This window comes from Ranitomeya imitator, chromosome 4, assembly GCF_032444005.1.
Source record: "Ranitomeya imitator isolate aRanImi1 chromosome 4, aRanImi1.pri, whole genome shotgun sequence".
NCBI classification, from domain to species: Eukaryota; Metazoa; Chordata; class Amphibia; order Anura; family Dendrobatidae; genus Ranitomeya; species Ranitomeya imitator.
The window spans coordinates 117,134,593-117,148,131 of NC_091285.1; the positions used below are offsets into that span (position 1 = coordinate 117,134,593).

The window sequence follows — 13,539 nt, forward strand, 5'->3', positions numbered from 1 at the left end:
GACCACCCATGGCTAGAAACCACCAACCCTCCAAATGACCTTTTACCAAATGAACTAGGTCCCTTCAATCATGATTGCCAGGAGCACATGCTATCAGAGACTCATCATTTACCTCGGATATTGGAAACACCGCTACCAGGAGCCGACCTTGTGGTGTGCACAGGTGGATCCTGATACGCTGATGACACTGGACGATTTCACGCCGGATGGGCTGTAGTGACCCAAGAAGAACTTATTTCAGCTGGATCCTTGCCACTTTCAATGTCAGCACAAGAAGCTGAACTCAAAGCTGCAACTGAAGCATGCAGGACTGCAGAGGGGAAGGTGGTTAACATCTGCACAGACTTCAGATATGTTTTTGGAATTGCCCATGATTTTGGATGACTGTGGGCCGCTAGACGGTTCCAAATCTTAGTTGGGACCCCTGTGAAGAGTGCCGAAGCAATTCGCCAGCTAATGGAGGCTCTGATGCTCCTGAAGGCAGTAGCAGTCATTAAGACCAAGGCTCCTGGCAAGTAGAGCTCTGCAGAAGCAAAAGGAAACAACTTTGCAGATCAGATGGCAAAACAGGCAGCCCTGTGGGAACCAGGGAAGGAGGAAGTAGGGGTGTATGTGGTCACGAGGAGTAAAAACAAACCTATGCGGGAAGATGAAGAACCACAGCTACCTCCTGTGACCAAGCTAAAGATACATCAGGACCAAATGGAGCCTGAGGAAATAGACCAATGGATCGTCAAGAAGGCACTAAAGGTGAAGATGGATTATGGCGATTAGGTACCAAATTATGCCTTCCCGAAGCCTATACTCCCCAGTTATAGCATGGGTCTACGGGGTGGCGCACAGAGGAAAGAACCAGATTCATGACACTATCAACAAGTACTTTGTGGCACCGGGCATAACTGTGCCAATACAAACCTTCACAAAGTCCAGTTTGGTCTGTGGCTCTTGCAATACAGGGAGGACAGCAAAAACACCTCAGAAACATTTGGCCAAGCCCCTATACCCCTTTCAAAGGGTTCAGGTTGACCACACCCAGATGCCTAAGGCTGGAAGATATGAATATGCTTTGGTGGTGGTGGACATGTTCTCAGGATGGCCAGAGGCCTACCCAGTGGCCAATATGACAGCCAGGACCACGGCAAAAAGACTTATGACAGAAGTGGTTTGCAGATATGGAATCCCAGAAGTTGTGGAGAGTGACCAAGGTCCGGCCTTCACAGCAGCAATCACAAAAGAACTTTGGGAGATGGTTGTTGCGGGACTTGGCTTACACACACCCTATCACCCACAAAGTAGTGGTAATGTTGAGCAACTTAATGGCACCCTCAAAAACAGTCAGGAAGTGTCCTTACCCTGGCCAGATATTCTCCCAATTGCCCTATGCTCTGTACGAAACACTCCTAGAGGGGTACACAGACTGACACCCTATGAGATTCTTTTGGTGGCCCACCCAGGTTAGGATGCTATTTTCCTCAGCAGCTTAGTGCAGGGCACGATGGATAGGTTAATTTTGTTATTGCACTAACTAAAGAATTGTCAGTAACACATGCAAAGGTTTTGTCTTCCGTTTCAGATCCTGACCAAGACGAGTCTACCCACAGTTTGCAACCCGGGGACTTCGTCCTGGTGAAAAGGTTAACTAGAAAATCGCAGCTTGAGACCAGATACGAGGGTCCATACCAAGTTCTCCTGACAACACCTACCTCAGTGAAACTCGAAGGGAGACCAACATGGATCCACGCCTCACACTGCAAAAAAGTGGATCAACCAACCGAGTAATACATATCCTTGCCATCATCTACATAATGCTGTTATGTATAGAAAATGGGCAACAGGTAGCTGTAACTAAAAAAAGGAAATTATTACTTTCTGGTACAATTCCTCGAGTACAGTGGGGGCTACACATGGGTATGATACCTGTGACATAATACAGGGAAGTGGGTATGGGGAGTCAGGAACGTCACAACGCTCGGGAAAGACAGAACAGTTTGTATTCTTTATTTGTGGTAATTGGGAAGGATGGTAAAAAAACTGTGGTTCCTGGACATCTGTAGGATGTGATACAAGTGATAAAAGGTGGGGATATAAACTGACTCCTGCCTTCAAACAAAAGAGTAGTAAAGGGAAGTCCTTACTTACATGGATGACTTTACTCAAGCCCGACTCTAGTGACCAATGTAGGACAAAATGTCATCCTTTGATACTCAGTATTGAGGATCCATCACCTAATGATGCAGGAGAGTATACTTTGGGGGCATATTATAGTCAGGGGGAAAGATCCCAACAGGCAATTTCCAACTTAAAGATATGTTGGAGTCTCAGGAATGGGCAAATGCGCAGGATGAAAGTGACAAATCTAGAATACCATGGATTCCACTTCTTCAACATGTTCGTGCTTTTAGGCACATGACTGCAATCCAGAACCCCACTTATGAGGATACACTTGCTATAGAGACTGGATATACAGATGTTAACGCCTGGGTTGAGTGGATGAGGTATACTGCACAACAACAAAATAGAACCAATTGTTATGCGTGTGCAGCAGCCAGGCCCCATTTGGGATCTGTTCCCCTATTAATCCCTGAATTGGAGGAGGAGTGTGTCCTTGCCCTCTTTACCAACACCTCCACTAATTATACACAATGTGGGAGATGGAGTGATAAATATCCTGTATTGGATAAAGCTCTGTCTTTTGGTTGAAGTATTACTATCTATTCGGGGAATTACACCTGTATGCAAATACAAGGAGAGGGCAGTTTCTTGGGGAATTTTAGTAAGGGTTTTTGTCATAATTACTCTTCAGCAACCCCCAAGAAGTTAACACAGCTGGTCTCCTCAGTAGCGTACATATTCTGGATATGTGGGGATATGAGGATAACGTCTAAATTAGAGGGTAATTAGATGGGCCAGTGTACTTTGGCCAAAGACATCATGCCTTTTCATCTTATTCCTGAAGGTTCACCTTCGACTGATCAGAAACAGCCCCAACTTATGAAAAGAGGAATTGTCCCCAAACAAAGCTTTGACCCTCATCTGTATATTGATGCTATAGCGGTACCAAGGAGGGTCCCTGATGAGTTTAAAGCAAGGGACCAGGTTAAAGCAGGATTTGAGTCTATAATCCCTATTGTAACTGTCAATAAAAATGTAGATTGGATTAACTACATATATTATAACCAACAGAGGTTTATAAATTATACTAAGGATGCATTAAAGGGGATAGCTGAACAGTTGGAGGCTACATCCACTATGGCTTTCCAAAACCAGATGGCTTTAGATATGTTACTAGCAGAGAAAGGAGGGGTATGTAAAATGATTGGAGAAACTTGTACCTTTATCCCCGATAACACAGGTCAGAATAGAAAGGTTACCTTAGCTATAAAAAAAAGCTTGAATCCTTATCTGAGGAACTTAAGAAAAATTCAGGAATTGATGATCCTTGGGATACTTGGTTTGGGTGGATGACGGTATGGCAGAAATGGTTGGCACAGATTGGTACAATTATTATGGTAATCCTTAGTTTCTTGTTGTATATTTCCTTGTATTAAACGGATGGTCACTAAGAGTGTGGACAGCCGGACCCCTACCCTGGCTTTCCAAGAAGATGGTCTATATATGGGAATATAGGAATATAGGCTGAACTGGATGGACAAATGTCTTTTTTCGGCCTTACTAACTATGTTACTATGTTACTATGGTGATGGCCATGATTCTACTATAAAAACCCCAAAGACAAATTCGATTTATTAGTCAGGAATAAATACATTTGACTTCCACATGAATAAAGCCTGCATCAAAGGGGGGTAAAAGCTCAACATTGCTTGTCTAATGGACAGCTCAGATGTCACGATCCATGTACTGTGTTTTCTCTTTGTTTTTTTGTGTTTGTGACTGTCCCCTGTGTGTATTATCTGCAGTGGTGAGGCTGGTGTCCTTGCCAGCCAGTGCATTAGTCAGGGCAGAGTTAGGTATCAGCGAGGGACGAGGTTCCTGGCAGGCGGTGGGGGGAAGAACCCACTTAGGGCGTTAGGGCAGTGCAGGGACAGGGTCAGGTTAAATTCAGGTGGTGACCATTCCCCATTTCCCTATCAGTAGGCATTTCCTTGCCCCATTTTCCATCCCTTTGTGGGTGTTACGCCATTGATTGACCGACCACCTGTTGGGTCATATTACATCGTGATATCAGGTTAATAATTGATTTAGGGGGGACTGTGAAGGAGAGAAAGGCTAATGAAATGAATTATTAAACCTTATATAAGTGAGTTCAGATATGGTGTAGCAAGATAGCGATTGTGTCTTTGAAACTGTCTTGGAAGTCCTTGGAACTGTCCTGGAAGGAATCTTTGGAATGCAGGAGTGAAGGCACTGGAATACACCAAGACACCATATTTGGAAATGAAGTTGGACATGGACCAATTACAAAGTGACTAGCTGTTCAGAAGTTATGCGACCCATTTGCTGCATGTAGTATCTTCCTTTGTCCTGAAAATAAAGTTCAGTTGTGCACCATCTTTGGCTGAGAGAGGAAGTGTGTATCTGTCTCTGTGTATCTGATACATTATTTGGCCTCTAAGCGTGCACTCAGCTTATATTTGATCAGGTACAAGCAATCATACAATCATATAGATCTCACTTTAAGAGATCACCCTCACATGACTAGGGGAAAACGGGTGGTAACCACTGATTACCAACAGATGTGTTTGGGTGGAATGTACAGATCTAATATTAGACTACCACAGCAAGGAAGTGTACATAAAAAAATATATTTTAGAAACCGCACACTTTTTGAGGTAGACAATCATGCTTAAATTTCTAAACTAAGGAGATTTTTCATTGGGCTTTTTTTTTTTTTAAATATAGCTTTCTCATCTCATAATGCAATAAGCACATGTTCGGTGACACACAAACTATGGTATCTGAATTTTGGTGTAGCAGAAAAATTGGCACTAAGGGGTTTAATATTGCCCTCCTTGTTTGCAGTTCGTGATGAATAATAAAATGGATGTTATTTACGTGCTGTTGATGCAGTATATCACAGATCAATCAATTCACTGTCAATAGATCACTTGTATCTTTGGATTATTATTCACAAAATGAGACCACAGCCCTCATTTTCTATTCAGCATGGCAGTACTACACCACAATCAGATGTAGGCCTATTTCTATCACTATGTGGAATGAACGGAGCACACCAACCTCATGTCCCTACAATGGATAAGCCTAAAAATGGGTCTGCTTGGCTGGCAGTGGCCGTGATAGCTGCTGGGTACAATGGGGAAGCCAACACGGCCTCGCCAATCTAATCACAGAATATTCAAGTTCGTGGGGACCTGCGAATTTCCTGAAATTTAACTCAGTCGATCCTCTGTGAACTGATCCATTCATCTCTAATTGAAATAAAAAATAAAACACTGTCAGGAGATGGTCATTGTAGGAATAATCCTTCAAACAAAATTATGATCTATAGGTGACACATGTAATATTGGTTGAGGTGTTACCCCAGGGAACTCCCCAGCTACCTCAGATTAGAGGTTCCATAGTTCTGTGTGAATGAATCAGTAGTGCACATTTTTACCTGCGGTTCCATTCACTTCTATAGATTTATGGGAACAGTAGTGTGCATGGCCAACCATTGTAACCATGGACAGTGAAAGGAGAATTTTACTTCATTCACAAAGGTAACACATGGCTTCTGCTTTTGTGAATTATGGAGATCCCAGTATCTGTATTCTCATTTATCATTTATACTGTGAATAGATGATAAATGTTGTTGATTATGTTACCTACATAGGTTGAAAAAAGCCCAAGGTCCATCAAGTTAAACCTTTCTCCACCAATTATCCATTTTGTCACTAAATCATCTATAACCCTCAATAGTATGTGTATTGAGGAAATCATTCAATCAGATTAACTCTTTGACAATCCATAGGGCAAAAAAGATTTTCAAAAGGGGACCCACAAACTTGTATTTCCCATGGACTAACAATGAGAATTCTGTACTATGCTGTTCCTCTAGTATTTCCTTTTAGAAATGTATGAATAAATAAATAACAAATAGCCATAAACTTTCCCCTCATTTACATGGTGCTTCACTAGAAAATCTTACAGAATAGTAACATAGTAACATAGTTATTAAGGATGAAGGAAGTTAGTTGCAGTTAATAGCCCTCTGTGTCTGTACTGCTGCAGTTAACTGGTTCATGCAGCTTTACATGATCACCCGATCCTTACACTATGGCTGGTCCGACTAACTAAAGCAATTGTTACAATCCACCTCTCGTGTCTCCCCTTTTCCTCATAGTTTGTAAGCTTGGGAACAGGGCCCTCATTCCTCATGGTATCTATTTTGAACTGTGATTTCTGTTATGCTGTAATATATATTGTCTGTACAAGTCCCCTCTATAACTTGGAAAACGCTGTGGAATATGTTGGCGCTATATAAATAAAATTATTATTATTAAGGAAGACTTTAAGTCAATCTAGTTCAACCCATAGCCTAACCTAACATGCCCTAACATGTTGATCCAGAGGAAGGCAAAAAAAAAACCCATGTGGCAAATAATAAGCTCCACTTTGGGGAAAAAAAATTCCTTCCCGACTCCACATACGGCAATCAGGCTAGTTCCCTGGATCAACGCCCTATCAAGGAATCTAGTATATATACCCTGCAGCATTATACATTTCAAGAAAGGCATCCAATCCCCTCTTAAATTTAAGTAACGAATCACTCATTACAACATCATACGGCAGAGAGTTCCATAGTCTCACTGCTCTTACGGTAAAGAACTCGCGTCTGTTATTATGCCTAAACCTTCTTTCCTCCAGACGTAGGGGATGCCCCCTTGTCCCTGTCTCAGCTCTATGATTAAAAAGATCATCAGAAAGGTCTTTGTACTGTCCCCTAGTATATTTATACATTAAAATAGGATCACCCCTTAGTCTTCGTTTATCCAAACTAAATAGCCCCAAGTGTAATAACTTGTCTTGGTATTGCAGACCTCCCAGTCCTCTAATAACCTTGGTCGCTCTTCTCTGCACCCGCTCTAGTTCAGCTATGTCTTTCTTATACACCGGAGACCAGAACTGTGCACAGTGTTTTAAGTGTGGTCAAACTAGTGACTTGTATAGAGGTAAAATTATGTTCTCCTCATGTGCATCTATGCCTCTTTTAATGCATCCCATTATTTTATTTGCCTTTGTAGCAGCTGCCTGACACTGGCCACTGAACATGAGTTTGTCATCTAGCCATACACCCAGGTCTTTTTCATTGACGGTTTTGCCCAGAGTTTTAGAATTAAGCGCATAGTTATACATCTTATTACCCAAGTGCATGACCTTACATTTATCCCCATTAAAGCTCATTTGCCATTTATCAGCCCAAGCTTCTAGTTTACATAAATCATCCTGTAATATAAAATTGTCCTCCTCTGTATTGATTACCCTACAGAGTTTAGTGTCATCTGCAAATATTGAAATTCTGCTCTGAATGCCCCCTACAAGGTCATTAATAAATATGTTAAAAAGAAGAGGGCCCAATACTGACCCCTGTGGTACCCCACTGCTAACCGTGACCCAGTCCGAGTGTGCTCCATTAATAACCACCCTTTGCTTCCTATCCCTGAGCCAGCTCTTAACCCACTTACACATATTTTCCCCTATCCCCATTATTCTCATTTTATGTATCAACCTTTTGTGTGGCACCGTATCAAAAGCTTTTGAAAAGTCCATATACACTACATCCACTGGGTTCCCTTGGTCCAGTCCGGAACTTACCTCTTCATAGAAGCTGATCAGATTAGTCTGACATGAACGGTCCCTAGTAAACCCGTGCTGATACTGGGTCATGAGGTTATTCCTCTTCAGATACTCCAGTATAGCATCCCTTAGAATGCCCTCCAGGATTTTACCCACAGTAGAGGTTAAGCTTACTGGCCGATAATTTCCGAGTTCAGTTTTTGTCCCCTTTTTGAATATTGGCACCACATTTGCTATACGCCAGTCCTGTGGTACAGACCCTGTTGTTATGGAGTCTTTAAAGATTAAAAATAATGGTCTTTCAATGACTGTACTTAGTTCCTGCAGTACTCAGGGGTGTATCCCATCCGGGCCCGGAAATGTTTCAATTTTAGTGATTTTTAGACGCCGATGTACTTCCTGCTGGGTTAAGCAGGTGACATTTAATGGGGAATTTATATCACTAGTCATTTTGTCTGCCATGGGATTTTCTTGTGTAAATATTGATGAAAAAAAGTTATTTAGCATATTGGCTTTTTCCTCATCCTCATCCACCATTTCACCCAGACTCGTTTTAAGGGGGCCAACACTATCATTTTTTAGTTTCTTACTATTTACGTAGTTAAAGAATATTTTGGGATTATTTTACTCTCCCTGGCAATGAGTCTCTCTGTCTCAATCTTTGCTGCCTTGATTTGCTTTTTTACAGAATTTATTTAATTTTCTGTATTTATTTAATGCCTCATCACTACCTTCTTCCTTTAATTCTCGAAATGCTTTCTTTTTGTCACTTATTGCGCCCCTTACAGCTCTATTTAGCCATATTGGTTTCCTCCTATTTCTAGTATGCTTATTCCTATACGGTACATACTGTGCACAGGTCCTATCCAGGATGCTAATAAATGTCTCCCATTTTCTTTGTGTATTTTTATGTCTCAGGATATCGTCCCAGTTAATTGCACCAAGATCCTCTCTCATCCGTTGGAAATTTGCCCTCCTGAAGTTTAGCGTCCTAGTATCCCCTATACTACACATCTTATTAAAGGATACATGAAAACTTATTATTTTGTGATCACTATTCCCCAAGTGACCCCCAACGCTTATATTTGATATGCGGTCTGGCCTGTTGGTTAATATTAGGTCTAGCAGTGCCCTCCTTCTTGTTGGGTCCTGAACCAGTTGTGAAAGGTAATTGTCTCTCATAGTTGTCAAAAACTGATTACCTTTTCTGGAACTGCAGATTTCCGTTCCACAATCTATTTCAGGGTAGTTGAAGTCCCCCATAATAATGACTTCCCCTTGAGTCGCAGCTTCATCTATTTGCTTTACAAGGATATTCTCCATCGCTTCCATTATTTTTGGAGATTTATAACAAACCCCTATCAGTAATTTATTATTTTTTCCCCCTCCCCTTATCTCCACCCACAGGGACTCTACATTTTCATTAGATTCACCTATATTATCATGCCGGATGAGTTTTAAGGACGATTTTACATATAGACACACCCCTCCCCCTCGCCTATCCATTCGGTCATTTTTGAACAGACTATAACCCTGCAAGTTAACAGCCCAGTCATGGCTCTCATCCAGCCACGTTTCAGATATCCCCACCATGTCATAACTATGCTCCAACAACATTAATTCTAATTTGTCCATTTTGTTGGCGAGGCTTCTTGCATTAGTATACATGCACTTTATATTCTTCTCTGTACCTCTCTTCTTTCTTAAATTATTAACTGTTCTAACCCCACCCCCCATGCCACCACCACCCCCATCTTCCTTATTTGTGCCCAGGTCTCTATCTGCACTATCTTCCCCTCCTATAAAATGAATACCCTCCCCCCAATCCCTAGTTTAAACACTCCTCCAAACTTCTAGCCATTTTCTCCCCCAACACAGCTGCACCCTCCCCATTGAGGTGCAGCCCGTCCCTAGCGTAGAGCCTGTAGCCAACACAGAAGTCGGCCCAGTTCTACAGGAACCCAAACCCCTCCTTCCTACACCAATTGTTGAGCCACTCATTAACCTCCCTAATCTCCCCTTGCCTCTCTGATGATAATAAGCTATAGTAATAATACTAAATAAAGACATGGATTATGGTATCTCTTGCATGGTAGAGTAATTCTAGATGACAGCTTTTCAGTGTATACTTACTCATAAAACATGGTCCAGCCAGTCTCATCACTCTTTGTTGCCAACAGCCCCGTGTTCCCATCATAAGTCATCAAAGACAGCTCCAGACTCTGTGTAGAAACCAGCTTCAATGCTCCGCTAGTGGTGAGTGTTAGGGTGATAATCTGATTGTCTGGCATTAGGAAATGTCTTGGGGTGCCATTAGAATCCCTGCGGATTTTCAAAGAGTTCCCACTATTATCAATAACTTCTATCACATCATTGTCAGCACTGTAAGTAAAATTGTAAAGGTATTCTCCTGTGACCAGGCTCTGAGTGTACTGATGAATCCCATTGAAATTAAATATGTATAACTCTTGTTCCCCTGGGGATGCAACTTCATACTGATTAAATGAAGTGAGAACAGGTTTGTTTTGAAGAACAGCTCTTATACGAATATTTCCAAGATCTGCAATGTACACTGTGCCATCAGGTGCCACAGCAAGAGAAGACGGAGAGTTTAAGAATGCATCCGTAGCATAGCCATCATCTCCAGCATAACAATTGCAATTGACATCGTCTTTGCAGTTGCAGTCGGAAGCTGCACCTGCTAAAAGAGAGATTTCACCATTAGTTGTCACTTGTCTTATACGATTAATCTTCTTTTCATTTGTTTCTGCAATGTAAAGGATCCCAGTGTGGGAAATAGCTATGGCAGAGGCAGATTCGAGTGCAGAATGGATAGCCAGCTTGCTCAGGGAATAGTCGATGCCAGGCACCTGACAGTGCATAGGACGTCCAGCTATGATGCTGACTTGGTGATTTTCTGTTATGCGTAAAATAACATTGTTCTCCAACACATAGAGAGAGTTGTCCATTGGGTTAACAGCTAAATCTGTTGGCCATTCCATGCGAACCTGCAAAATATAGAATATAAGTACCCAACACTGCTACAATTGGCTTTACCATTAATAATTTAACATATAATCAACTACTATAAAACCTACCTCTATACTGGCTTCTTAAAAAATGCATCATACTGAAGATAATATGGAAAGGGTACATTTTGTTTTGCTATATAGTATAGAACCCTTTAATGGATCTTGCTATTTTTTTTAAGAAAAACATCCCATCAGATTGCATCTGTGCCATATAGGTCATTCCTGCATGTGAGACTTGTTGGGCATTAGCATTTGTTTTGTGGTACAGGCTATGCCTGCTATTGCAGAATCCTGCAGCTCAGTTCCATTTAGGAAAATGGGATTGAGCTAGATACCAGACATTGACAATACCAAATGTACAGTGCTGGTCTAGTAAGAGGGATGCAGTGAGGTCAATCAGCTGACTGGCTGGTTTGCCACAAGTCAGAACCCTATTAATCAGGTATTGATGTTCTTTGTTGACCATCAATATTGTAGCCCTACAAAAACCCCAATTGCAACTGTTATAGTAGAAATCATTGGTGCTGAGTCTTTGCAAGTCCAAGGTCAAAAGTGTCACAATTAGGCTATGTGCACACGTTGCGGATTAGCCTTAGGAATTTCTGGTGCAGATTCTGCCTCTCCTGGCAGAAAACGCAGCTGCGGATTTGTCGCATTTTTGTGTGGATCCGCAGCGTTTTTTGTGTGGTTTTGCTGTGGTTTTTTTGAGGATTTGCTGCATTTTTTACCCCTGCGGATTTCTATAATGGAATGGGTACAAAAACGCTGCAGATTCTCAAAAAAGAAGTGACATGCTACTTCTTTTAAACCGCAGCGTTTCCGCAGCGGATTTTCCGCAACATGTGCACAGCTTTTTTTTTCTCATTGATTTACATTGTACTGTAAATCAATTGCAGATCTGCAGCGTTTCTGCACCGCAAAAAATGCTGTGGATCCGCAGAAAATCCGCAACGTGTGCACATAGCCTAAGCTTTGTGATGCCACAGTATATAAAAACAGTGAGCTGGGACCTATAGCTTGAGGTTTACTAAAGTATTAGATGATGCTTCCAGCATCTCAATTACTGTGCTAGTAAAGCCTCTGCTACTGGGATCCATAGTAAACACTGACAACAACGGTATTTGTGCTCCTATATATATTTCATATAATTTTCAATGCCTTAAATCTCCTTTCATAGAGTTTTCCCGATTAATCCCTGTCCACAGCACATTCTTTAATTCCCCAAGACTATGTCACCTTCTCACGCCTCTCACCTACTCTTCTGAGAAAGCCATTAGTAATATTTATATTATATTATATCTGTTGCTATCGTGGCAGTGGCCAGGTGCTACACATCTGCCCCTATTCAAATGAATTGGAGTGGATCTGCAGTACCCTGTTGTGGCCACTATGCATATGATGGAGCTGTGCTGCTCTGCTCCAGAACTGGACATGACTGGCAGTTCCAACACCAAGAACAAGTGATTAGTGGGAGTGCTGGGTGCCGCTGATTTTATCAATATCTCATATTAATAACTGTAAGGGATCTCACAGGGGAAGGGGGCATCTACTTTGCTCACCTCGGGGGAGGGGAGAGAAGGGCCCAGCAGGGGTCGGCTCTCTGGCTCCATCACTTGCCTCAGATCAGTCAGGGAACTGCACCGAGGGAAAATAGTTGTTGGAAAGGCTTCCCTTATCAGAACAAGTTAGTGAGGCGCTCCCAATGAGGGGGAATATATATCACCAGTTCAGGCTGGGGATATATATCTAAACCTCCCGGCCGTGACTGCCAGAGTTCTTCACTAAAACAATAAGGTATTCTGCCACCAGTCCCTCATTTAAAATAAGCCCCGTCCGACAGCAGATTCAGATCAGGTCAGGAACCAACCCTGGGTGGTGCAGCCTCTCTCCTCCCATGTCTGAGAATATTATTTTCTGCCTAGAACCGTGTCTGGCCCATATCTTTATGCCCGAAGCTCTGAACGGGGTGGTTGTATTGCCACTGGATTTTGCTGAATTTTATCTGCGCATAGAGACTAAATATGACTACCGTATGTAATTATTGCTAGCTATGCGTTATAATTCCATGATCCAAAGTGCTACTGGTGGCTGACTAATATGTGCCCGTGGGGAAAGGGACGCCGATTCGAAATATGTACTTGGTTCATTTTAGACATATTGCATTATGTTATGATAAGTTATTTCCCATATTCAATACCTCCTAGCCTTGCTTTTCCATGTGCTTGGTCACACAAAGAGGTTCAGATTTCCACAGCTGCCCAACAGTTCGCACCCTTGTGTTAACAACTTCAAAACGTAGATCTGGGGATTTATTATGATGGAATATAGGCTGAACTGGATGGACAAATGTCTTTTTTCGGCCTTACTAACTATGTTACTATGTTACTAAAAGAGCTTGTCCTAGCTCATTTAATTGAAAGAAAACAAAGAGCCTGGGGAATCAAAAGTCCCTCACTATTGTCCCTCACAATAACCTATCCTAATGATAGGTCATCTATTTAAAGTACTAGATATCCCCTTTAATAAAGTATAACAAAAAACAACTGTACCTGAGCGATATCCATGCTAGAATCACAGCTTAAAGGTCGTCCTGCTGCAAGGTCATTGGATCCTAAGAGTGTAGAAATTATTCCATTCGGATCTACTTTTCGAATCATTGTCGCATCAACAAAATAAATGAATCCATTCTTATCAACGGCAATTCCTGAAAATGAGAAAGCATTTGAAACTGCAAATAAATATCCAATTAACA

At 41.8% G+C, this 13,539-nt stretch overlaps 1 protein-coding gene across 4 annotated transcripts in view; it reads right to left on the reverse strand.

The window, feature by feature from the left end:
- TENM2 (teneurin transmembrane protein 2) overlaps nt 1–13,539 on the reverse strand; it is a 3,136,407-nt gene that overhangs the window by 594,906 nt on the left and 2,527,962 nt on the right. For all 4 annotated transcript variants that reach the window (XM_069763919.1, XM_069763918.1, XM_069763915.1 and 1 more), the window contains 2 exons: nt 13,337–13,491; nt 9,889–10,763 (listed from right to left, as the gene is read on the reverse strand). In XM_069763919.1, the coding sequence (XP_069620020.1) occupies nt 9,889–10,763; nt 13,337–13,491 (1,030 nt within the window). The remainder of the gene's footprint in view (nt 1–9,888; nt 10,764–13,336; nt 13,492–13,539) is intronic.